This window comes from Myxine glutinosa, chromosome 13 (assembly GCF_964187855.1).
Source record: "Myxine glutinosa chromosome 13, kmMyxGlut1.1, whole genome shotgun sequence".
Classification (NCBI taxonomy): Eukaryota; Metazoa; Chordata; class Myxini; order Myxiniformes; family Myxinidae; genus Myxine; species Myxine glutinosa.
The window spans coordinates 43,127,297-43,153,032 of record NC_136273.1 but is presented as its reverse complement, the minus strand read 5'-3'; the positions used below and the strand labels follow the sequence as shown (position 1 = coordinate 43,153,032).

Below are 25,736 nucleotides of genomic sequence, written 5' to 3'. Positions count from 1 at the left end.
ATACTATATTATAAATCACACACAAAGAGCCATACAGCAATGGGGCAATCACCCCTACTTTCAAATCTTACGATAATATACTTGTCAAGCCCCTTAACCCCACTCACGGCACCTCCCCCAATGTCTCGGCTCCCCTCCAAGGCGATGTCCCAATGTCTCTGTGTGCTCCCGCGATCGGGGAGTCAAGGCCCGGTGGTCAATTGAGGCGTAGACAAGCGAGACGCCCCCTAGGTCACGTGCTCAGCCCCCAGCAACACAGCGGTGGAGGAACCTCACAAAGATGCGCTCCGACATACACGTTGCGGTTCAACCCGCGAGCCTCCGTATAATTCTCACGTGTCCCTTTCTGGCACAGCCGTTCCCGGCAATCCACCAGGGAATAATGCCCAGCCGACCCCATGAAAGCCTGTTCACTGCAGGGTTCTCACGTGGCCAAGATGGCGGACGGCTTTCACTCCAACCCGGATTCTCAAGGCCTGGAACCTCAATGAGAATACCCGACGACACAGGCTCCACGCACTCCGGCGATATTTCTTATCGACCGAACTTCCCTTCATGGACGCAAAGTTCCCTCGCACTGTACGTCGAACGCTCGGCCCGGCGCTTCAACCACCACGTCTCTTTTCGATCCTCCCACCTCTTTCTCTCTCACTCCACCTCTTCCGGTCTTGATCCGGATTTCCGGCCACATTTTACCATGAGCGTTTTAAAATATTTTACTCACAACAACCCTTTCCCTTAAGTCACAATAAGCATGATATCTAGAATACTTCGAACAAACAACAATACTCAGAACAACAATCATTAGGGCCGAGTCTGTAACACTTCCCACCCTTCAGGAGAGAAAGTTTGACCACAGCGAAAACTTTATTTGCAGGCCAACTTTTGTAAACAAACCACCCATTGCCTCTTAATAGCACTTTTTCCCGGGAGGCCGAGCTGAGTATTCCCTACATGGATGCCTTTAGGAACGTGAGGTTCACGGTTAGTCCGTGCAGGAACGTTTACTACATGGACGCCTTTAGGAACGTGGCGTTCACGGTTAATCCGTGTAGGAAAGTTCACTACCAGGACGCCTTTAGGAACGTGGCGTTCACGGTTAATCCGTGTAGGAATTTTGGCTCGGCTGCTCCGCAGCATTCAGTGCTTCCACTCTTTCTAACTTCCCTAAGATTCACGGTTGGACCACCTGTCACTGTAGTCACGTGAATAACGGTCTCCTCCTCGGCCGTGACCCTGATAGTCGTTCCTTCGGGAGCTGCCGTAACTCTGGGAGCCTCCATAGCCATATCGGCTGCGGCCCCCACCAACACTACCACCAAGTGGTCCTCTTCTGTAGCCCCCTCGACGCCGACGAAATGCCTTCCCTACTGTTATGGTCCGACCCTCCAACTCCTGGTTATTCAGATCCTTTCCTGCATTTCTGGCGTCCTTTGAGTTTTCAAATGTGACAAAGCCAAACCCTCTTGACTTTTGGCTCGCCCTGTCTTTTATCAGCAGCACTTCCAAAAGCGGTCCATATTTGTTGAAGGTAGACTCCAGAACCTCTTCCTTTGTTTTGAAGTTCAGTCCACCTTCAAAAAGCTTGCCAACTTTGCCTCCATCCCTGACTGGGGTGGTGTTATTTTCCATATCGGACTTTTTCACAACCATCAGGTTACTAGAAACTTGACCCCCAGCCAAATCATTCCCCACCACAACTGATACTCCCTCTACAGGAAGAGTGGCTTGCAACCCCACGGTGACCGGTCCTGACACCAAATCAGACTCTAGATTGATGACATGAAGGGGAGCGCTAACACAGCCACCGATCCCCTGGAACCGAACACTATCACCAGTGGCTGTACTCTCCGACAATGGCAAAATGCCTTCAAGCATTAAGGATTGATGTGCTCCTGTGTCCCTCAATACCCTAACAGGTCTTGGGTTAGTCGAGTCTCCCTCTTGGGAGACAATCCCCTCATAAATAAATGGTTGGTAACTCTTCTGCGGGCGATTTCCCACGTTTGCCATCGCATTCGGAGTTGTGCTAGTCGGACTCCGCTCCTGATTTTCCTTTCCCAAAGAATGACAGTGGGACATCAAATGTCCTGGTTTATGGCAAAAAGCGTAAGTAGGCCCGGAGGAGAACCTCGTGGTCTGCCTCGAGGCCCACGGAGGATACGTCTGCCTTGAAACCGTTGACTTCTGACCTCTAGAAGTCGTGATATCAGAGTGGTCCTCCTCTCGAGGCCGCCCCCATGAATTTTCGTTCTCCGCCCCTGCCGTACCATAGCTCCCCTGGCTAAGTCTAGGCGAGAAGTTAGGGTTGTGGCACCCCATCCTGTGGGTTAAGGCATAGTCATCCGCCATGGTCACTGCCTCATACAACCTTGGTACTTTCCTTTCCTCCAGGTGTATTTTAATGTCCTCGTGGACACACTGTTGGAATTCCTCCACCAGGATCAATTGTCGCAATAGTTCGAAGTCTTTCCCAACTCCTTTTGAATCGCACCACCTGTCAAACATGGTTTCTTTCAATCTGGCAAACTCCACGTGGGTCTCACTCTCCCTCCTCCTGGCATTCCGGAATTTTTGCCGGAAAGCTTCCGGGACCAATTCATTGGCTTTGAGAATGTGTTTCTTCAATACATCGTAATCTGCACATTGGTCAATCGGTAAAGCCGAATAAATCTCTTGAGCTTTACCCACCAGAACACTTTGCACGAGTATGGACCAGTACTCCTCAGGCCAGTTTAACTGTCGAGCCACTTTCTCAAAGTGTGGAAAAAACTTGGCTACCTCCTTTTCATTGAAGGGTGGGACCAGCCTCACATGTCTGCCAACATCCCAGGTGTTCTGACTAGGTGTCGAACCAGTCAGCAGGGATGGTACCTCTCCCCGTTCTCTCATTAACTCCAGCTCCTTGACTTTAATTTACTGCTGACGCGCCAATTCACGGTCCTTTAACTCCCTTTCGGCTCTTCTCTCCTCTGCTTCGAGTTCTCTTGCAGCTCTCCTTTCCTCTGCTTGTTTGTCTTCTAACCTTTCCTGGAGTTCTCTTTCCAGTGCTTTTTCCCTTTCCTGGCTCCATAATTGCATCTCCAGTTTCCGGAGCTCCACATTTTCTTGCTCTTCTGGTAACCAATCCCAGGCTACCTCTTCCCATGCTTTTAATCCCACCATAGATTGTATCACCACTGTCTGCAACTCTGCCTTCTTCATATTAGTTCGGACCTCCAAGCTAAAATGTTTGGCCAATTTCCAGAGGTCCGATTTTACTAACGCTCTGAACTGTGCTTCACTCGGGGTCACTGTAAACCTCTCTGCGTCAAACGCCATAGTGACTACTGGTAACACCTGTTAACCTTCACACAAGAAATTTTTAACAACCAAAAACAAAATTATTATTATTTTTATTTTTTATTTTTATTGTTGTTTGTTTTTGGAAAAAATTTGGGAATGTTGGAAAAAGTTCCAAACTTGGGAATTCTTTCCCGGACTAAATTTAGGAATTTTTTAGATCCCGGACGCAGACCCAATTGCGAGCCCACGAATATCAATTGGACGAGCCCCCAATTTCTGTTACGGCCCCCCCCCCCCTTTAACTCTGGTCTCGGTGGACCTCCGAACCCCGCTCTGGTCCCCGGCAGAAAGATGTTTTATCCTTGGTTGAAACCCAGCAAATAATGTCCCTCAATGGAACCAGCAAATGAAACAGCCGAACCAATGATGCAACCACACCAAGTTATAAACAAACCATACTATATTATAAATCACACACAAAGAGCCATACAGCAATGGGGCAATCACCCCTACTTTCAAATCTTACGATAATATCCTTGTCAAGCCCCTCAACCCCACTCACGGCACCTCCCCTAATGTCTCTGCTCCCCTCCAAGGCGAAGTCCCAGTGTCTCTGTGCGCTCCCGCGATCGGGGAGTCAAGGCCCGGTGGTCAATTGAGGTGTAGACGAGCGAGACGACCCCGAGGTCACGTGCTCAGCCCCCAGCAACACAGCGGTGGAGAGGAACCTCACAAAGATGCGCTCCGACGTACACGTTGCGACTTAACCCGCGAGCCTCCGTATAATTCTCATGTGTCCCTTTCTGGCACAGCCGTTCCCGGCAATCCACCAGGGAATAATGCCCAGCCGACACGACGAAAGCCCGTTCACTGCAGGGTGCTCGCGTGGCCAAGATGGCGGACGGCTTTCGCTCCAACCCGGATTCTCAAGGCCTGGAACCTTCGGAACCTCAATGAGAATACCCGACGACACAGGCTCCACGCACTCCGGCGATATTTCTTATCGACCGAACTTCCCTTCAAGGACGCAAAGTTCCCTCGCACTGTACGTCGAACGCTCGGCCCGGAGCTTCAACCACCACGTCTCTTTTCGATCCTCCCACCTCTTTCTCTCTCGCTCCACCTCTTCCTCTCTCGCTCCACCTCTTCCGGTCTCGATCCGGATTTCCGGCCACATTTTACCATGAGCGTTTTAAAATCTTTTACTCACAACAACCCTTTCCCTTAAGTCACAATAAGCATGATATCTAGAATACTTCGAACCAACAACAATACTCATAACAACAATCATTAGGGCCGAGTCCGTAACAATATATATATAAATATATATATATAATCCTTCATTTATCATTTTAAGTCCTTCATGTGCAATAAAAATAATTAATTGTAGTTCTTAAATTTATGTTGTAGTTCTTAAAAAACTGATTTTGATATGCACACTGAGAGAGTTGGTTTTACAAAGAGGGATTAATTTGCACACATTGAGGAATCTAGTTGCTCAGAGAAGGATTGATTTGCACATGGAGAGATTGATTTCCATATAGAATGAGCTAGTTGCACATAAAACCACCTTTAGAGGCCATTTTTCCCCGCAAGCGGGGGTTGGCCTTTTTCGGGAACTGTGGTTGTTGTTGTTTTTCGGTCCCCTTTTTGAAGCAATGTTTTACGGCCGGATGCCCTTCCTGACGCCAACCCTTTTTGCCGCCTTTAACGACAAGCAGGGAATTACCAGTGAAGTAGTGAACTGGTACTCAATTTGCCGACCTCGGAAGGATGACAGGCTGAGTCAACCCCCCTGGCGTTAATTCAGCGATTGACCGGGATTCGAACCCATGATCCTAGGATCCTAAGCCGGCACTCTAGCCGCTAACCCAACATAGCGGGATTTATTTGCTCATAGAGGGATTTATTTGCTCATGGAGGGATTGATTTGCACATGGATGGATTTATTTGCTCATGGAGGGATTGATTTGCTCATGGAGGGATTGATTTGCTCATAGAGGGATTTATTTGCTCATGGAGGGATTGATTTGCTCATGGAGGGATTTATTTGCTCATGGAGGGATTGATTTGCACATGGATGGATTTATTTGCTCATAGAGGGATTTATTTGCTCATGGAGGGATTTATTTGCACATGGATGGATTTATTTGCTCATGGAGGCATTGATTTGCTCATGGAGGGATTGATTTGCTCATGAAGGGATTTATTTGCACTTGGATGGATTTATTTGTTCATGGATGGATTGAGATGCACATGGATGCATTTATTTGCCCATAGAGGGATTAATTTGCTTATAGAGGGATTGATTTGCCCATAGAGGGATTGCTTTGCTCATAGAAGGGTTGATTTGCCCATAGAGGGATTGATTTGCTCATAGAGGGATTGATTTGCTCATAGAAGGGTTGATTTGCCCGTAGAGGGATTGATTTGCTCATGGAGGGATTGCTTTGCACATGGAGGGATTGCTTTGCACATGGAGGGATTGATTTGCTCATGGAGGGATTGATTTGCACATGGAGGGGTTGATTTGCCCATAGAGGGATTGATTTGCTCATGGAGGGATTGATTTGCACATGGAGGGGTTGATTTGCCCATCGAGGGATTGATTTGCTCATGGAGGGATTGATTTGCACATAGAGGGATTGCTTTGCACATGGAGGGATTGCTTTGCACATGGAGGGATTGCTTTGCACATGGAGGGATTACTTTGCACATGGAGGGATTGATTTGCTCATGGAGGGATTGATTTGCACAGCGAAGGATTGATTTGCCAATACAAGAATTGATGAGCTAATCGAGGGATTGATTTCTACATAGAAGGATTGATCTGCACATAGAGGGATTTATTTGCACATAGGGGGATTGATTTGCTTCGAGGGATTTGTTTGTACATATAAGGATTGATTTGCACATAGAGGGAATGATTTGCACAAAGAGGGAATGATTTGTACATAGAGGGAATGATTTTCTCATAAAGGGATTGATTTGCTTATAGAGGGATTTTTTGTATGTGGGAGGATTGATTTGCACATGGAGGGAATGACTTGCACATGGAGGGAATGATTTGCACATGGAGGGAATGATTTACACATGGAGGGGATGATTTGCACATGGAGGGAATGATTTGCACATGGAGGGAATGATTTGCACATGGAGGGGATGATTTGCACATGGAGGGAATGATTTGCACATGGAGGGAATGATTTGCACATGGAGGGAATGATTTGCACATGGAGGGAATGATTTGCACAGAGGGAATGATTTACACATGGAGGGGATGATTTGCACATGGAGGGAATGATTTGCACATGGAGGGAATGATTTGCACATGGAGGGAATGATTTGCACATGGAGGGAATGATTTGCACATGGAGGGAATGATTTGCACATGGAGGGAATGATTTGCACAGAGGGAATGATTTGCACATGGAGGGAATGATTTGCACATGGAGGGAATGATTTGCACATCGAGGGAATGATTTGCACATCGAGGGAATGATTTGCACATGGAGGGAATGATTTGCACATCGAGGGAATGATTTGCACATCGAGGGAATGATTTGCACATCGAGGGAATGATTTGCACAGAGGGAATGATTTACACATGGAGGGGATGATTTGCACATGGAGGGAATGATTTGCACATGGAGGGAATGATTTGCACATCGAGGGAATGATTTGCACATGGAGGGAATGATTTGCACATGGAGGGAATGATTTGCACATGGAGGGAATGATTTGCACATGGAGGGAATGATTTGCACATGGAGGGAATGATTTGCACATGGAGGGAATGATTTGCCATGGAGGAAATGATTTGCACATGGAGGGAATGATTTGCACATGGAGGGAATGATTTGCACATCGAGGGAATGATTTACACATGGAGGGGATGATTTGCACATGGAGGGAATGATTTGCACATGGAGGGAATGATTTGCACATGGAGGGAATGATTTGCACATGGAGGGAATGATTTGCCATGGAGGGAATGATTTGCACATCGAGGGAATGATTTGCCATGGAGGGATTGATTTGCACATCGAATGAATGATTATTATGAGTATCTTTATTTGTTTACTGAATGATTTTTTTTTTTACACACCTATTTGATATTAAATTATGAGGGATCTTTTTCACACACCGATTAGATTTGCTCATGGAGGGAGTTGTTTTTTTTGTATCGAGGGATTTTAAACAATCGCCATTGGAGGTATCATGATTTTTTTGCAAGAAGAGGCCTGAGATGTTTTTGGATTCATGACTCACGGTGCCATATGTTTCTATTGTTATGAAGGGTGGTGCCAAGATTGTCGGCCTGTCAATTCCTTCTCTCCCTATTTAGGGTATTCCGGGTTTGAAAGGTGACCAGGGTCCTCCAGGTGTACCAGGTCCAGCTGTAAGTACCAACACTGTAAACGCAATCCTTGCAACTGTTTGTTGACGTATCACTCCATTGTGTTTTATCGACGTTATATACCAAACGTAGTGTGTACATTTATTCCGAAGTGCCTCGAGTAAACATTTCGTTTATTTGTGGGTTTCAAACGCATGATGCATGCATGGTATGTGTGCCCACGTCTTGTGTGTAGATGGTGTTTGTCGGTACGTGGGTGGTGCATGCTTCATATTTATGTGAAGAGTGTCCTCAATGCAGTGCGTACGTGTTTCTCATGCGGTTTGGTGAAAGTTTAAACTTTGAACACAAGGCTATTACTCTTTGTGGTAATGAAAGTGCTCCCTGTCCGCACAGTTGTGTACATGGATTTTTCAATCCTATAGTTTGAAGTTGTTTTATTTTGTTTTGCTTTTTTTTTTTTAGCGCATTCAGATAAACATCTTCTTCTTTTTTTTCAACCCAGACCAGAATTCCTGAGATCTATCGCTTTTCTGCCATTCATCCCAAATCCACATCCACTAAACTGATTGTCACGCCTCGTTGTGAAAAGCAGGCCGCTCTTTGTTCCTTTCAGTTCCTGTATGGAAATCGTTTGTTTGTTTTTTATCTTCACATTCTCCAATTCTACTTGTTGATTTTGCATGCAATTTGAAAATGTCCGTTTATGGTGCTCTACGTGGGGCTGACTAAACAAACTCATTGTGGCATGTTTGGTAATTACAGTGGTTTTGTTGTAATTGTCACAGATGTTTATTTACCTCGAGAGTTCGGATTCATAGCATGGTTTCGTTGGAATTTCCTTTATGAGGGAAACCTAGCTGATCATTGTACACCCGTATTTCACGGATTAATTTGACCATTGATCTGCCTTCATCAGGGCTCACCAGGCGAGAGAGGCCCAGCCGGCCCTGTGGGGCTAATTGGCCTTCCAGGTCGACCTGGAACTGCGGGGCCTGTTGGACCTCCTGGAGACAAGGGGGGACCAGTGAGTATGATTGATGGTCCAACAACCATCATATTTGTTGGTACTATGTACTCCCTTCCTGTCTACCTAATGTGGAAATGTGATAAAAGACTCCATGACGGTTGCCAAAAAATTTTTTTAAACAAGTGGCAGTCGGATGTGTGCCCTCAACCTTCTTCGGCTTTCTGTGCAGGGTGAGAAAGGACATGAGGGACCAGCAGGCAGGGATGGAATCCAGGGTCCTGTTGGTCTTCCAGGTCCTTCTGGTCCACCAGGGTCTCCTGGTGAAGATGGAGATAAGGTGGGGCACTTGAGAACAAAACAATGCAATGATCAGTCTTGTTCATGCATTCGAGGATTATTAGGCTTGGCAAGGTTGCTGTCGGTCTGTGTCGGTGAACAGCTTAAACGATAGGTTTCTATCAACTCAAGGTTGACAAGGGTATATGGTAATCATTGGGGGGAGCAAAATATAGCCGATATTTCGGACAATAGCCCTTTAACTGTACAAGGCCGAAAATGAAGGGCCTAAGTCCGAAATATCAGCTTTACTTTGGTTCTCACGACTGTTATCACACCTTTGTCAAATGTCAGTTGATAATTCATTTACTTAATTATTTATTTTACACACACACACACACACACACACACACCTTCCTTTGTGTGTACCTTGTCTCTCTTTAAAGAAACAAAATTGATTCCTTATAGCTTTTACTGCTGTTGTAGCGATTTAATTAAGAAAATAATGAGTTCTGTGCACAGTGCTCACCTAACCTCACACACTCCTAATGTTTCTGCAGTTTGGCCACTAATGTAAAGGTTAATGGCTCGGATTTTGTAATCATTCTGCTGGTCTAGTCTCGATGGCCTACTTCACTATGAAGCAGCCACATCACGTGTGAATGAGCAGGTGGTCACAATGAGCCATTTTAACAGAGTTGCAGACGTTTTATTACGTGAGTGGTTTTGAGTTATTGTCATGAGATTCTATTTTCTTTCAGGGAGACATCGGGAGACCGGGACAAAAGGGCAGCAAAGGAGATAAAGGCGAACCGGTATGTTTTTCAACAAACAACGCAAAACACTTGTCGAGACTATACACATCATACAGTGCACTGTAAATATGTATATAAATATGTACCGTATATATATATAATCGAAATAAATTAAATAAGTTATAGACGTAGCTTCAGGACGATCTTTTATTTTCGACAAGCTTTCGGCCAAAATAGGCCGTCCTCTCAGTCCTACTCAAGTTCAACAAGAGGAAAATTCGAGAAAATTCACTATTTCTGCTATTTGGTTTCTGCTATTTTCTCAGTTTTATATATATATATATATGTATATATATATATATATATACAGTATATATATATATATATATATATATATATATATATATATATATATATATATATATATATGTTACATCACCATAAATGAAAATAAAATGTATCGTTAATTTACCTGGAAGTTGTTACCAGTTCAAGTGCCCAAAACTTTATGATGCTGATAATTATAATTGCCATAAAAATTGCCATTTATCATTTTCACAATGGTCACATAAACGATGTAGATGGTACCATTAATTAATTGGTAAATTTCTGCGAGTCGGGATTCCAATAAAATGCCGTAAGTGCTCCTTGTGTTTAAATTTAAAATCATGGTTACCATGGTACCATAGGAGCAAATCATATATATATATATATGCTGTATATAATTTTTTTACACTAGTTACTTCTAAAGCTGATCCCAGTGTGTACCCCGGTTTAGAATAGGTACACCGTATCCCTGCGCATCGTAAGAAGCGACTAAGGGTTGGCGTCAGGAAGGGCATCCGGCCATAAAAACATTGCCTCAAACAGGGAACCATGATTGTCATGGGGCCCGCAAGGCTAACCCCCGCTCTAGCGGGGAAAAATGGCCTGAAAACGATCATTCATTCATAAATAATCATTACTTCTAAAGCTGTGAGCTTCAGCAGAATTTAAATAGGATAAGTAAGTAAATCATTTTATGGTCATGGAATTGGAGGTGATAAAGAAGGACAATAGTTGGTAGTTGTGAATCCAAAAGTTAATTCAAAAAATATATATTTCTGAATATTTCATTACACAATCCTTTCACCACGCCCCTCATAGGGTCTTGTAGTACAATCTAAATCAGCAGTAGGGAATATCGGTTTAAGATTTACTTGTGATCCACCGTTTATGGGGTTCAAGGCAGGTGGTGTGGAAGTAATTTATGTAAGCAGAGAAATTCACCTAAGTATGGTGCGAGCATGTTGAGCTGATGAAATGCTTTCCTTGTATGTACAAGTCCACCCAGGAAATAGATGGGGTTTTGGGTTGTATGCTTCCCCAATGAGCGATCCCGAGTGAATGGAAGGCTCATCAGCAAACCAGTGAGGAAGAAAAAGCTGGTGAGGAAGTGTGTTCTGTGGGCATTTACCTTCTTGGCATAAACTACGCATAGTGCCATTTGTGACCCCTGACAAACAGACAGGGCCCCTTGTATTGGGGTAAGCCATATGGCTGTCTGTTAACAAACAATGCACGACAGTGATTGTAAATCATTACAAAAAGACAATAAAGGGACACAGACCCTGTCACACTGAGCAGCTTTAATGTGTCATGAAATAAAATAAAGACTGCACCATCTCCAGTGAGGAATAAGATCTCAGTGTCACTTTGAGACGGAGCTCCTCACTGGAGCAAAAACCTGAAGGACTGCCGTCTTCTGCACAACCAAAACAAACAAGACATTATTTAACAATGCAGAGACTCTCCTGGGTATATAGATTACAGTTGATCTGAGAACAGTGTGGACTCACTCACTCATTCACGCATTGACACACGGAATGCTTCAGTAACCTAGGTGTGGCTCAGAAGAAATGAATGGCCAATCCCTGAGAACGGTGGTTCTGAAATCATTTGGTCCAGGTGATCACTTCAGGCATTTTTAAGATTAAAAATCCACATTGGATAAAAAATGCAATTTTGTCATTCAGAATTTTATTTAAAATGGGAAATTTCTCATGCTATTTCAGTGCTGTGCAAAGCTCAGTGTGAATCTGTGATGGAATTTTTAAACACTTTGGAATGTACAATATGGATTGCAGTCGATCTAACTTAGACAGAATACATATTCAAGGTAAAATATTAATTTTTGCTTTTTTAAATGTTAAAATGTTATGGTACCGGTACCATTCGACAACTTTTTTGAACCGTGTCTAAGGCCGGTTGGACGTGCGAGTCGAGTCCATATGCCTTGCAGCACACCACAAACTATGGGCAGTGCAGGCAAACGCACTCAAGGACAGGCACGGCTGACTTGGACATAATACACATACAAGGGACAAAGTTGTTGAACTGTACTTAATGTTGCTTGGGGTGCAATATTAAAGTAGGCCACTTCAGGGCGCTATATTTAAGTTTGTCTGTGTGCAGACTCACTTGCTGACACACAAACACACACCAATATAGGAGAAGTATAATGAGACAGCATATAGGAGATGGAGACCATCCTCCAATGTGAATCATGTTTCACATATGAGGCATGGAGACCGCACAGAAAAAGAAAATGTTTTGAGGACAAACTGAAAAAGTCAGAGAAATATCTTAAAATATTGAGACAGTCTCGTTTCAAATGATCACCTGGGTAGCAGGTCATGGCAGAGTCTGAGGTTCAGTGATATGAGAACAGAGAAACAACACAACTTGGTCCTCGAAACGTGATCCTAGAAAAAAATAAGGTGGCTACTTCGGACTCTCAGAGGACTCTGTTCCATCTCATGACAACTGCTCAAGGATATCACAACCACCAAAGATATACTTTTTTTTTTTTTTTTTCTTTTTTTTTTTTGTATACAAGATCGAGGCTCGTGAAAGAGCGAACATTAATCACACAGAAAGACAAACCGACACATAAAACATATAACATCGGGAGCGGTAGACAAGATGGGGAGAGAGGGGGAAGGACACAAACACAACATTTGAGAGCAGGGACCGAGAGACATGGAGACATCGAGAGATCTGAGAGAGGGCGAGGGTTTGGGGGGGGGGCATGGGAAGGGGGCGGTGGGAGAGGTATAAAACATAATGACACTGCCAGGACTTCCAGGAAAGAAGTTGGAATTTCAAACAAGGTGGATCTGGGGTGAATTAGCGGGGGTAGAAAAGATCAAGGTTTTGGATGGGGGAAGATAAGAGATGGTGGTGAACAGCTGTTTTAAAGACCTGGAGGGAGGAGTGGGATTGAAGGGAGTGAGGGAGTTTGTTCCAGAGGCGGGAGAAAAGAGGAATGAAAGAGTGAAGGTGAGCAGAGAGCCGAGATTTCGGCAGTTTAACCATCAGAGGGTTGCTGGCAGATCTTGTGCGACCTGTAGGAATATTTGGGGGACAGAGCACAGAGAGAGCTGGGGGTGCAAGGCCGGAGAGGAGTCGGTAGAAGACAGAAAGACCACCTACCTGCCTGCGGTGAGTGAGTGAAAGGCCCTCAGAGATAGCTTCATCGCGGGAGATTCCAATAATTCTGAAAGCTTTGGTTTCAACAGCGTGAAGCCGAGCTAGGTGTGAGGCAGGAGCACCGGCCCATAGGGGAGAACAGTATTCCATTGAGCTGCGGATGAAAGCCTTGTATGTGGTGAGGAGCTCAGGTGTGCCGAGGAAGGACTTCGCACGACGGAGGATGCCCAGTCGGCGACTGGCTTTGGAGGCCAGCTTGGAAATGTGGAATTTGCCCTTGGAAATTTTGATAATGATGTTGAAAAATCACCAGGACGTGGTCTCATTTGACGAGGCCTGATGTCATGTTCACAACCTATGTGGAGATGCTGTTTACCAGTGAGGGTACTATGTTGCTGAAACTATGTAGCTCTACTTCTTCCCACTTCCTTCACGCTTGTGTTACGTGGTCCCCTCGGTGAATACCTGGTCTCGGTGACCCCCGGACCGTGAGAGGAACTTCGCCAGAAAGCTGTATTAAATATGCGCTTTCGCCACGCAATCCATATGAATTTCACCCCAGAGACAACTGACGTTCAAGGATATATTTCAATGGGAATGACCATACAATTGCAATGACACAACCACGGAGATTTTCCCCGAGCAATCAACCATATACAACCATCAACAATTCCCAATTCACAAGCACTTTCCTATGAGTAAGATGGCCATCTTATATACGTGTGTCCCGGTGAGTACTCACGACACCCTTTTGGTCTCGGTCCCGCACAATGTCTCTGGGCCCCTCCTGACCAAGATGATGGTCGCCGTCACCGCACTCGGGCGGTAGAACGAACCCCGGGTGGACGTTTTTCCACCGGGCAGGTATCGTACCAGGCACCGTGGCTGCAGCCCCTCGTGGCCACGCGAGGCGGATACGGTAAAGCAAGCCAAACCCCACGCCGCTTGCAAGGCGGGTTAGGCCCCAACGTGCGACCCGCACGCGTCTGTTTGGACGGTGCCGCGAACGAGGCCAGGCGCGGGGTCGATGCACGGCCCCACGTCAACTTGCCGTCTCCACCGGGCAGGTACAAGTCCCGGTAATTCCTCTCGCCAGCCAGGCTTCGGATCGGAACGCCGCTTTTCCACGCAGCGCAAGGTCGATCCCACCTTTTGTCGGAGCGGGGCGAGAGAGAATAATACTCGTCCTTTTTTCCTCGTGTCTTTTTCTCTTCCGTTTCCGGTCACTTCCGTTTCCGGCCACTCCCTCAGAAGGGCTCCTGACCCTCCAACCACAACCACTACACAACAACTTAATATACTACCCACGGATAAGCAAAGACCTGAATGGTAATTCACATACATTCACATAAATATGTAACACTTGCATCACCCTTTGGAGATATGCCTACCGGGCAGCTGCTCTGAAACAGTAGTCACTAAACTGGTCAACACGATGTGCTACATCACAATAATATGAGCAGATTATGACAGTTCATTACTGTTGCATATCAATTCCATCTTCTCCCCCACATGAAAATTTGTGACCTGTGGTCCAAAGGGTGTCTAATTCACCACTGGCAGGAGGGTTACCCTGTGTTGCTCGAGAGAGGAAGGGGGGAGTGAGAAGGAGGGCAGGAGAGCCAGCGGGTCATGGGGGGCAGGGGGACCGCCAGAGTGAGAGGGCAGAGGAACAGCCATAGCCGGGGGTGGAGGATGGGGGAAACTGAGAAGGGAGCAGGAGAACAGCCTGGGTGTGGGTGGGGGGGGGGGGGGGGCAAAAGAACCATCAAGGCATGGGGGGCAGGAGAGCTTGGGGGCTGAGAAGGGGGTGCTGGATGGCTGGGGGCAGGAGAACCACCAGGGCAAAGGGCAAGAGAGCCGATGAGTCAGGAGGGCAGGAGAGTCGGCGGGGTGGGTGGCAGGAGAGCCGCTGGGGCTTGTGAGGGTAGGAGAGCTCGGGCAAGAACTGAGGCGGGCATGAGGTACTGGGGGGACAGGAGAACCGCCGGGCAGGGTAGGGGAAATGCTAGGAAGGGGGCAGAAAAACCATTGGGGGGGGACTCTAACCTAGAATGATGGGACTCTAATCTGCATCATTCATATAATAGGTGAATGTTGATCACACCCTCAATTATAATGAGGCCTCGCATTTAGTAGCTGGCCTGGGGGTGGGGGGAGCAGGATAATGGACTTGTTGTGAAAGTACGTTTTAGAAAGACAACAATATGATGAAGTAACTCACAAATAACACTTTTTTTTTTGTTAAAAACAAAACAAAAAAAACGCCTTCAAAAATACACATCTCGGCCAAGCAACAGAATTTTCCCACAAGTCCCACACTTCTGAACTGGGGAAGAAATGGCACCCCATGACCACCACCTCATACGGGAGGACGCCACATCGAGCGACGCACCCATCCCACCGGGACGTCCAGCACACCCCGATGGGCCTTCACAAAACAATTCAAAAGGGCATCACGCCACCTCCAACTCTTGGCCAACTTGTGGGGGGAGGGGGTAGGGTTGGGGGGTGGTGAGGGAAAGCACTGACTGCAGAAATTGTTTGAACAAAGCCCCCCCCAGAGAATGCCAAAGAAGACTCCTTACTTTCTCGAACATCCATAACCATTAATCTTCATCCTGATGAAGCAGCACTTACACGGAAGGAAAGAAAGAGGGAAGGAGCTCACGTCAGAGGGGATGGATCTCGACAGGCAGTGCAGTTCTCACACAAGTCTTGCTGTTTTGGGTTCGGAGGTGCGAGGTGGAGAGGGTGGGGGACTCGGGTTTGCCATAGGGAGGGGGCAGGAACGGGTGACGTCGAGGCCACACCCACAAACTGCCACAATATCATTTTTAATTTCATTTAGCGATATTATAATTATTAATGGTCATAGAAAAACAAGTAGGCTATCATCAAGAGGAGGTCCAATTTGGTCTATGTGTCAAGTTTGGTGGCAATTGACCCCGTAGTTTAGGCGTGATTGGTGTTTCAAACAAACACACACACACACACAAACAAACACCCAAACACACACACAAACAAACAAACACACATATGGAAAATGACTTTTATTTGAAGATAATGAATATAGGCTGAAAACCTGCAACACATAAGAATTCGGTGGTACACATTGAAAAGCCTGAACAATGGATAAAGAGATCGCTGATTGAACAAATCACACCGTGAGTACTTGGTGAAATTACAGTTCCAAAGCACTTCAGTTTTTCGCCATATTGATTCCAGTTAGCGACTAACGCTTGAGCTATTGATTGTATTCAATCTGACTGCATGTTGTGCAGGTCTTTTGCAGTTCAGTGGTCCAATATCTAAATAGAATGTAAGGATTACAATGAAAATCTAATGACTAACCGCTGTGTAAATTCCAAGGGTGGCGGCATCCCGCATGGCTGCTGTACGTCACCAGAGTGGAACAAAGATGCGAATAGCTTTGTGAGACCAGAGACAAAAGTGGGAATTACTCATGTCATTATATGCGAGCACATTGCCATTTAGAACTTCTTTGAGATAAAGAGACGTCACCGTGCAAGTACAAGCGACAAAGACACTGGAACATACACTAACGACCTGTCTTACCTGATATCCAATGCATTACTGACACTACATTTGAGGACTAAAAGTCTTAAGTGACAAGAATAACAAAAAAAATTCCTGGGAAAAGCAACTCATAGAATGATGGGACTCTAACCTGTCTCATTCATGTCAGAGGTGAATGTTGATCACACCCTCAATTATAATGAGGCATCTCATTTAATAGACGTTGCGATCATTACTATTCTTCACGACATTAAACCAACCAGGAAAGTCAGATGAGTCCTTCACTTCATTAGCTGCAGGAGCAACCTGAGGATACCGTTTGAACGTTTCTTCGTCGTCGGGATTCAAACCCAGGTTAGACGTAGTGCAGCGGCATAGCAAAAATTTAAGAAGAATTGTGCATTTTGTGATGGAAGCACCAAATTTGGCACAATGATAGAATGTTATATTTAGAACATTTTCAGATATGGAACCACTTTGGAATTCACCCCAATGTGGCCGCCATATTGGATTTCAAAATTGCGGCTTTAAAAATCTGTAACCCTTAGGGGGGGGTGGCGGAAACAAATCCTACAGGCACAATTATTGCCCCATTCACCCTATATCTTTTCTAACATCAGTAGACACATTACAGCGGCGATTCTGAGCTCAAGGGAACATCTGGGGGTCTGGGGAGTGAAAAATTTGAAAATTTCGGCCAAAAATACCCCTAAAAGAGGTCATTTGGTGTCAAATTTCAGGGGGGGTCGTGTATTGTCCTGTAGATAAAACATGCTGGTCCGTTGATTAACCCCTAATTAAACGACTTTTTTGTTTGTTTGCTCCATCCAGGTTTCAATCATGTCGAAGCAGTTCAAGTTAGTTCATGTTACCAAGCATGTAACTTCAACGCCAAAGACGCCACTGGACTGGGAACTCTGTGTTCTGTGTCAAGTTGATATAGGAGAGTCCCTACAGTGTCCTGCTGTCACGAAAAGAACTGATGCAGGTGCTGGATACAAGACACTTGAAGACAATCTATCAGCATTCAATAAACCAGGCAAGCTGCCACAAGACGTGGACTTGCAACGACTGGATGAAGGCCAAGGGATAGCTGCCACTCTAGCTGCCCACCAAGCCAAGTGGCACAAGTCATGCAGGGTGAAATATAACACTACCAAGCTACAGCGGGTACAGAAGAGAAGTCATTCAGAGGGAAGTCCTATCCCCAGTACAATCACAGATAAGTACAAGCTTACTAGGTCTCAGGCAGCTTGTGTTGATAGCATATGCGACAATTTGTGCTTCTTCTGCCAGCAAGAGCTTGGTTTGGAGTTTCATCAAGCAGCGACATTGGAACTAGATAAACACGTTCGCAAGGCTGCAGAGTTTCTTCAGGATACCACTTTGTTAGCCCAACTGAGTGCTGGGGACATGGTTGCAAGAGAGGCCAAGTACCATAAGAAATGTTTGACATCCCTATACAACCGCGTGAGGGCAGCAAAAAAGCTTGCTGAGCAAAGCCAGAGCACGGTAGATGTCATTTCAGCAATAGTCCTTGCTGAACTGGTAACGTACATAGAGGAAACTGCTAAAGAAGAAGACACTGCTCCTGTATTCAAGATGGCAGACCTCACCAAGCTCTACACAATGAGAATGGAACAGTTCGGAGTTGTGCTGGAAACACGAGTCCATACAACCAGACTCAAGGAGCGTATCCTGGCACACTTCCCTGATCTGCAGGAGCACAGGCAGGGAAGAGATGTCCTGCTGGTGTTTCAGGAAGACATTGGCAGTGCATTAGCCAAGGCATGTCAACATGATATTGACAGTGATGTTGTGCACCTGGCACGAGCTGCAGGGATTATAAGGAAGGATATGTTCCAGTCATCTCAGCCTTTCAATGGGTCCTTCTCAAACAAATGTCAAGAAGAGTCTGTGCCACAACTGCTGCTGACAATGGTCTCCATGATTTTAGAGGGTGCAGGCATCAAAGATCAGGCATGTCAGTCATCGGCATCGGCGTCTGTGACAATAGCTCAACTTCTCAAATACAACAGTGTGAAGCATGAGAGGAGAGGTGCAGGCACAGACGTACGACACAGCATTAGTCAAGAGACTCCTTTGCCAATATATCTTGGCTTGATGCTTCATGCCCATACGAGAAAGAGGGAACTGGTTGACACATTATCTGGACTAGGGATCAGCATTGCCTATGATAGAGTGCTACGGATCTCTGCAGAGCTGGGGAACGGGGTCTGTCAGCGCTTTCGGGCGGAGAAGGTGGTCTGTCCCCCAAAGCTCCGCAGTGGAGTGTTCACCACATCAGCTGTGGATAATATAGACCACAATCCCAGTTCCACGACAGCACACGACTCCTTCCACGGAACTGGTATTTCATTGATACAACATCCAGACTATGACAATCAAGGCACAGACCGAGGTATTGTCATCATCGGGGGTGTCTCAAATGTCAAGACTGTGGAGGACCTTCCACGGTATTACACAGATGTACAACCAGTTAGTTCACTTGCCAAAAGCCACCCTGTACCAGCTGGAACCCAGGCGTCGCTGCAGAGGAATCCTGCACAAGCTGAACTGGATAAAGAGAAGAGGTGGCTCCAGACTGTGAAGGATGCATGTGACAGTGGTGACACACAGAATCCAGGAAACATTTCTTAGGCTGCACATCACGCAGAGAACCAATCGGCCAAGGATACTAGTATCACAGTCACACCCACTGCCTTGCTTCCCCTCTTCCATGACCAAGCCCACTCAGTGGCAATGATCCGCCATGCCATGGATGTCGTGAAAGCAGCGATCAATGAGCTAAACCCTGGACAGATACCCGTCGTCACACTGGACCAACCACTTTATGCGATCGCCAAGCAGGTGCAATGGAACTGGCCAGACACACATGGTGAAGATCTCTTTGTGGTCATGCTGGGTGGTCTACACACAGAGATGGCAGCTTTGAAGACAGCAGGAGACTGGCTGCAAGACAGTGGTTGGACACAGGCATTGGTTCAGGCAGAGATAGCAACAGCTGGCACAGCAGACTCCTTCTTGCGTGCAGCTCACGTCAGCCGTACAAGACGCGCCCACCAAGTAACTGTTGCTGCCCTACACATACTGCAGCATCGTGCATATGACATATACAACGAAAGAGCAACTGCAAGAGATGAGGAACCATTGGAGTTCGAGGCATGGTGTGACCAGAGAGCAGCGGCATGTCCACAGTTTCAGTACTGGGCCACTGTACTTAACCTGGAGCTCTGTATACTCCTCTACATACGTTCACTGAGAGAGTCCAACTTCACGCTGTACATGGACACCCTACCAGAGCTAGCTGCATGGTTCGCTGCATTGGGCCATATCCACTATGCTCGCTGGTTACCAGTCCACATCAGGGACATGGTTGGCATTGCAGAGAAACACCCAGATGTTGCTGCCAAGTTCCATGCGGGGCACTTCACATCCAAGAAGACTAGGCATGCTTTCTCCGCCATCTCCCTAGACCAGGCTCATGAACAAAACAATGCCACGGTCAAAGGCGATGGCGGGGCAGTGGGCCTAACTGAAAATCCAAGTGCCCTTCGACGGTGGATGGTGGCTGGCCCCGAAGTTGCTCGGGTCATCACAGAATTTGAGACCTCACAGCAACTGCGCCAAAGGGGAGAGCACACCCACCACCATGAGCAAACCGACAGTGTGCAGAAGAAGTTCGTCCAAGATGTCCGTGCACTGACAACAGTCATCGAAGAGATGGGCAGCCCCTTTGAAGAAGAAAGCACAGATTTGCTGGTCCTGGGCACACTGGAGATCTTGGGCCCAGCTGTTGTAGATACTGTGCATACAGCTTTACAGATTGGGAGAGATCAGTTCCATTCATTTGAGAAGGAACGTCTGGCAGACAGATCCAAGCCACTCAATGATGTCATCAAACGCAACAAACTCCCGTTGTTTTCATCCATCAAGGTCAAAGCTGCCCAGAAGAGCAAACAACAAGTAGCCTCTGCAAAGAGTGATTCAGAGCTCTTCTCCAGACTATACATCGCATGCCAAACCAGAGATGGGGGTCTCGAGCAGTTCTTCAAACATGAGAACAGCGCACATCCGCCAGCACTCTCGCAAAATGGACAGCTCCGCTTTGGTTCCAAAGCTGACTTGTTGCAGCCCTTAGAACAGCTTGTCAAAGCAAAGTCGGACCCACCACAAGTATCTTCTGTGATCCTCGATGGAGCTGTAATAGTTCAAATGCTGAGCCCAGGCCAGACCAAAACATTTCTTGACTATGCCACAAAAGTATTCGTTCCATACATTATGTCACAGCTTCAACATCGATCTCGTCTCGATCTAGTGTGGGACCGCTATGCAAAGTCAGGCAGCCTGAAGGCAACTGCAAGGACCAACAGAGGCAAGGGAATACGCAGACGTGTCACTGGCTCTGCCCTCCTACCAGGCAACTGGCCACCTGAGGGTGGTGGTGCATTGGTTCCCTATCTTAAAAAATGATCAGTTTGGGGAGTCCTATAAGTGTACCAAGTTTGAGCGTTTACCCCAATTTGCACAACGCATCAAATATCTTACCGAAAGCTGCCCCACTATTGCTCCTGGGGCTTATGGCTCACCCTGGTGGATGGTATAAACAAATCTTGCATAAGCAGCTAAATCGTGTCCTGGGACTTATGACTCACCCTGTAGGTTAGTTTGTGAACGGTATGACATGGTTGTTGTATTAAAGGTGTGACGTGGTTTAGTGAGCAACCCAACTGGAGGACGGGAATTGAAATCAAATTTTTTGAGTATACAGCAATAATAACAAATTTCACTTCACTGTAAATCAATTTCCGCCATCTTGAAATCCAATATGGCGTCAGTAAATCAACTTCTAAGTAGAACCATTCAATTCCTTGACCTCAAGTTTGTACATCCAGACACTAAAATCAAGGCTGTAGCTGGTATAGAACCAGAAATATTTGTAATTAAAGATTTTTAAGCCGCCATTTTGAAATCCAATATGGCGGCCACATTGGGGTGAATTCCAAAGTGGTTCCATATCTGAAAATGTTCTCCATATAATATTCTATCATTCTGCCAAATTTGGTGCTTCCATCACAAAATGCACAATTGGTGTGCTATGCCGCTGCACTAACGGCTTAGAGGCGAGTATGCATACCTCTAGGGTATCCTGCTAGCCCAACAAATCCCACAGGAGACATCGAGATTTTTCCGATGCAAACATTTTGACTGTTCCACTGAGCCTCTCGATCCAGGCAATTATGATTATGCAAAAGGGATTTCCTTTTGCTCTCCCACATTTTGAGTACCGTGAAACGGGGTGAATAGGGACACAAACTGACAAAAAGTTCGGAAACTTTTTTCGCTGAAAATTGATAACCATACTGATTTGTTGATATTTGGGTTGAAAGTGTTCTCTTGTTTTTTTTTAAAGCAACTTATAGTCCCTATTAACCCCATATATGGGTTAAATAGGAATAAATAGGATTTTTATGGCTGTCCCTATTCACCCCGTTTTACGGGTGAATAGGGACAGTCACTAATACAAAAAAATAATAATCAAGAAATATGGACAGTTTGGAGAAACTTTTTATCCCATATTCTTTTTTCATTGGCACCGTGGTTTATATTATGGGTGCGTATTATGTGCATCCATCTGAGCTATCAATTTAACAATAAGTTGGAAACTCAGGATTGTTTCTTGATTATTATTTTCTTGTATTAGTGACCGTCCCGATTCACCCGTAAAACGGGGTGAATAGGGACAGCCATAAAAATCCTATTTATTCATATTTAACCCATATATGGGGTTAATAGGGACTATAAGTTGCTTTTTTTTTTAAAACAAGACAACACTTTCAACCCAAATATCAACAAATCAGTTTGGTTATCAATTTTCAGCGAAAAAGGTTTCCGAGCTTTTTTTTCAGTTTGTGTCCCTATTCACCTTGCTGTCCATATTCAACCCATTTTTACGGTATAGGGCTGTAATGAAGCCTGTTTTGAGGCATAACACATTCCGTTGACCCTAGGTGGTTCCTTTACATTCTATACAAGGGAGTGACATTGATAAAAGTTTAAAATCTGAAAATATAACCACAGGTGAGTGAGTGTATGTAGTATTAGTGATCTGATTCACAGCCCACACCAAGTATAATGAGTGTTGATCGCATTGTACCAGGGGTAAGCAAATATGTCACGTATTGTGCCAAGGACAGAAGAGGTGCAGCAGGGCATGCTGAGAATGAACGAGAACCATTTTTAACAAACCACTTAATAAAGTGAACCAATGTGTTTGTCGGATTGGCAAGTGTTGATAATTTAAAATTACCCAAATACGTCATAAACGATACTGTTAGTCTCCGGGGTTTTAGGAAAGGGCCAATTTGTGTGGTTGTCATTATTTCCAAGGAGACTGTTATGAAATAAAGTCGAGACCTCGTTTCCAGATATGAGGCTTTATTGAAATCTATCTCCACATACCCTATAACACAGAATAAAAGAATAATATTAGAACTTCAGAGAAAGAACGAAATTGCATTTCCAACTAATCTATAAGCAAGCGAATAACCATTTAACATTCCCCTTCATGCCTTACTCAAGTGTCTGCTCACAGACTACACTAATGAAACCAACCCCCCCCCCCCCCTCCTTCCCACCCTGCATGCCATTATATCCACTTCTCATTGCCATCCCACAACCGAATCTTCTTCTTCATATTTCATCACAGAGACAGAATGACACCTTTCTTGTTGTTTGAATAATCTCTGAAGTCAAACATGTTTTCCTAACTTGAGGAATAGAGTAGTTTCATGTGAAACTAGAACGGCACTCGGTAGAGCGCAAAGTTCCGCCAGGCCGAACAGTTTACGTTTTGTATCCCACTCTTCGGCCGGATCTGGATTCAGACATGAACCAAAATCGGATCGGCTTGTTCTTGTCACTTACCCAACTCATCCACCAAGTTTTATAATACATCGTCCACTACTTTTTGAAATATCATGCTATATTCGTTTTTGGCCCAATCTCTCAATAGTGAAGAATTGCTTCAAAAATTAAATAATTCCCAGATCCAGATTTGGATCTTCACCAAAATTGAATCAATTCGTCCTTGTCACACCCCCAACCTGTTCACCAAATTTCGAACCAAACAATCCATCCACATCTTTGTGAGTTATCCTGCTCGCAGACAATCAGATAGACAAGGGTGAAAACATAACGTCCATCCACTTTCAGTGGCCGAGTTAACAAAGGTTGAGTTACTTAATCTGAGAATTAGTGGATCACATCGTTATTTCGTTTTTAACTCTTGTACGTGCTAGGCAACAACGAGAACCTTCGTGAATTTCCTCGTAGTTTGCATGCAGGTAGCCATGTCTTTTCCCCGATTGACTGTGAAAAAACACGCAATGTCGTGTGTTCATTTTGCCCTCTCATGCTGCTTCGACAGAAATGAATTGGTGAATTTGCTGATATTTTGTTTTCTGCTCAGTGGTGCATATTTTCAAATCAATATGCAAGTGAAAATTTTCCAAAACAATCAAATGAATTGAAGTTTCAATTATGTTTCGCTATTAAGAGCTGCAATTTCAGCTTCCATAGTTACACAGTTAAATGAGTATTGGAAAAGGCGGATTCAGCCAATCTCGTCTGTGCTGATCTCCCCTCCCAACAGTCTTCATACTGAAGCAGTGCTTTCTAGCAACTGTTCTGTGTGGGAGGGGAGGTGGGATGGGCATAGAAGGAAGGAGATGGGGAGTTTGGGAGGAGAGGCTGGGAATGGGAAATGGAAGGAGAACATTGATGATAGGATATGGGCAAGGTGTGATATAACAGAATGTCCCTTTCATAACATATGTGGGACAAGGAATTAAAATAAATAAATTGGAGGGGCAGGGCGGTTATGTGGGGAGTGGTGTTGGGGAGGGAGGGGAAGAGGGTCAGTGAAGTGGAGGTTGAAGTTACAAATCCGTACCTCCAAGAACCGGAGCTTCACAGATATTCCTTCAGGACAACATGCATATACATGCACCCCAAATGTTCATACCCATCCAATCACAGTGTACCTACCAGTCCTGCCTACAGTACCCCTCTATCCATATTGCTTCCATAGATACCTCTCCAATTGTATTTAAAATCTATCTGCGGTCCCTACTCCGATCACGCTCACGGAAAACCATTCCACATTTTGAGAGGGTTTAAAAAAAAATTTTTAGGTTTTTGAAAATCGAAACCCATTACCCTGTCACCGTAACACAAATTGCTTTTAAAAACAAGTAACTAAAACAAACCAATTCCACAGTGGTAGCCTCTAACCCCTGGCAGTAGCCCCTGACGGTAGCCCCCTGATTGTATCCCCCTGATGGTAGCCACCTGACGATAGCCCCCTGACGATAGCCCCCTGATGGTAGCCCCCTGATGATAGCCCCCTGATGATAGCCCCCTGACAGTAGCCAACTGATGATAGCCCCCTGACGGTAGCCCCCTGACAGTAGCCAACTGATGATAGCCCTCTGATGATATCCCCCTGACGATATCCCCCTGATGATATCCCCCTGACAGTAGCCCCCTGATTATAGCCCCCTGATGGTGGCCCCCTGATGGTAGCCCCCTGATGGTAGCCCCCTGATGGTTGCCCCCTGATGATAGCCCCCTGATGATATCCCCCTGATGGTAGCCACCTGACGATAGCCCCCTGATGATAGCCCCCTGACGGTAGCCACCTGACGATAGCCCCCTGACAGTAGCCAACTGATGATAGCCCTCTGACGATATCCCCCTGGCGATAGCCCCCTGACGATATCCCCCTGATGGTAGCCCCTTGATGATAGCCCCCTGACAGTAGCCAACTGATGATAGCCCCCTGACGATATCGCCCTGACGGTAGCCCCCTGATTATAGCCCAATGATGGTAGCCCCCTGATGGTAGCCCCCTGATGATATCCCCCTGATGATATCCCCCTGATGGTAGCCACCTGACGATAGCCCCCTGACGATAGCCCCCTGATGATAGCCCCCTGACAGTAGCCAACTGACGATAGCCCTCTGACGATATCCCCCTGGCGATATCCCCCTGGCG

The 25,736-nt window shown here is 45.7% G+C and overlaps 1 protein-coding gene across 1 annotated transcript in view; it reads left to right on the top strand.

Moving 5' to 3' along the window:
- Positions 1–25,736, top strand: part of COL5A1 (collagen type V alpha 1 chain) — a 505,662-nt gene that overhangs the window by 323,475 nt on the left and 156,451 nt on the right. The window contains exons 41-44 of the mRNA XM_068102230.2: positions 7,634–7,687; positions 8,565–8,672; positions 8,845–8,952; positions 9,653–9,706. Of these exons, the coding sequence (XP_067958331.1) occupies positions 7,634–7,687; positions 8,565–8,672; positions 8,845–8,952; positions 9,653–9,706 (324 nt within the window). The remainder of the gene's footprint in view (positions 1–7,633; positions 7,688–8,564; positions 8,673–8,844; positions 8,953–9,652; positions 9,707–25,736) is intronic.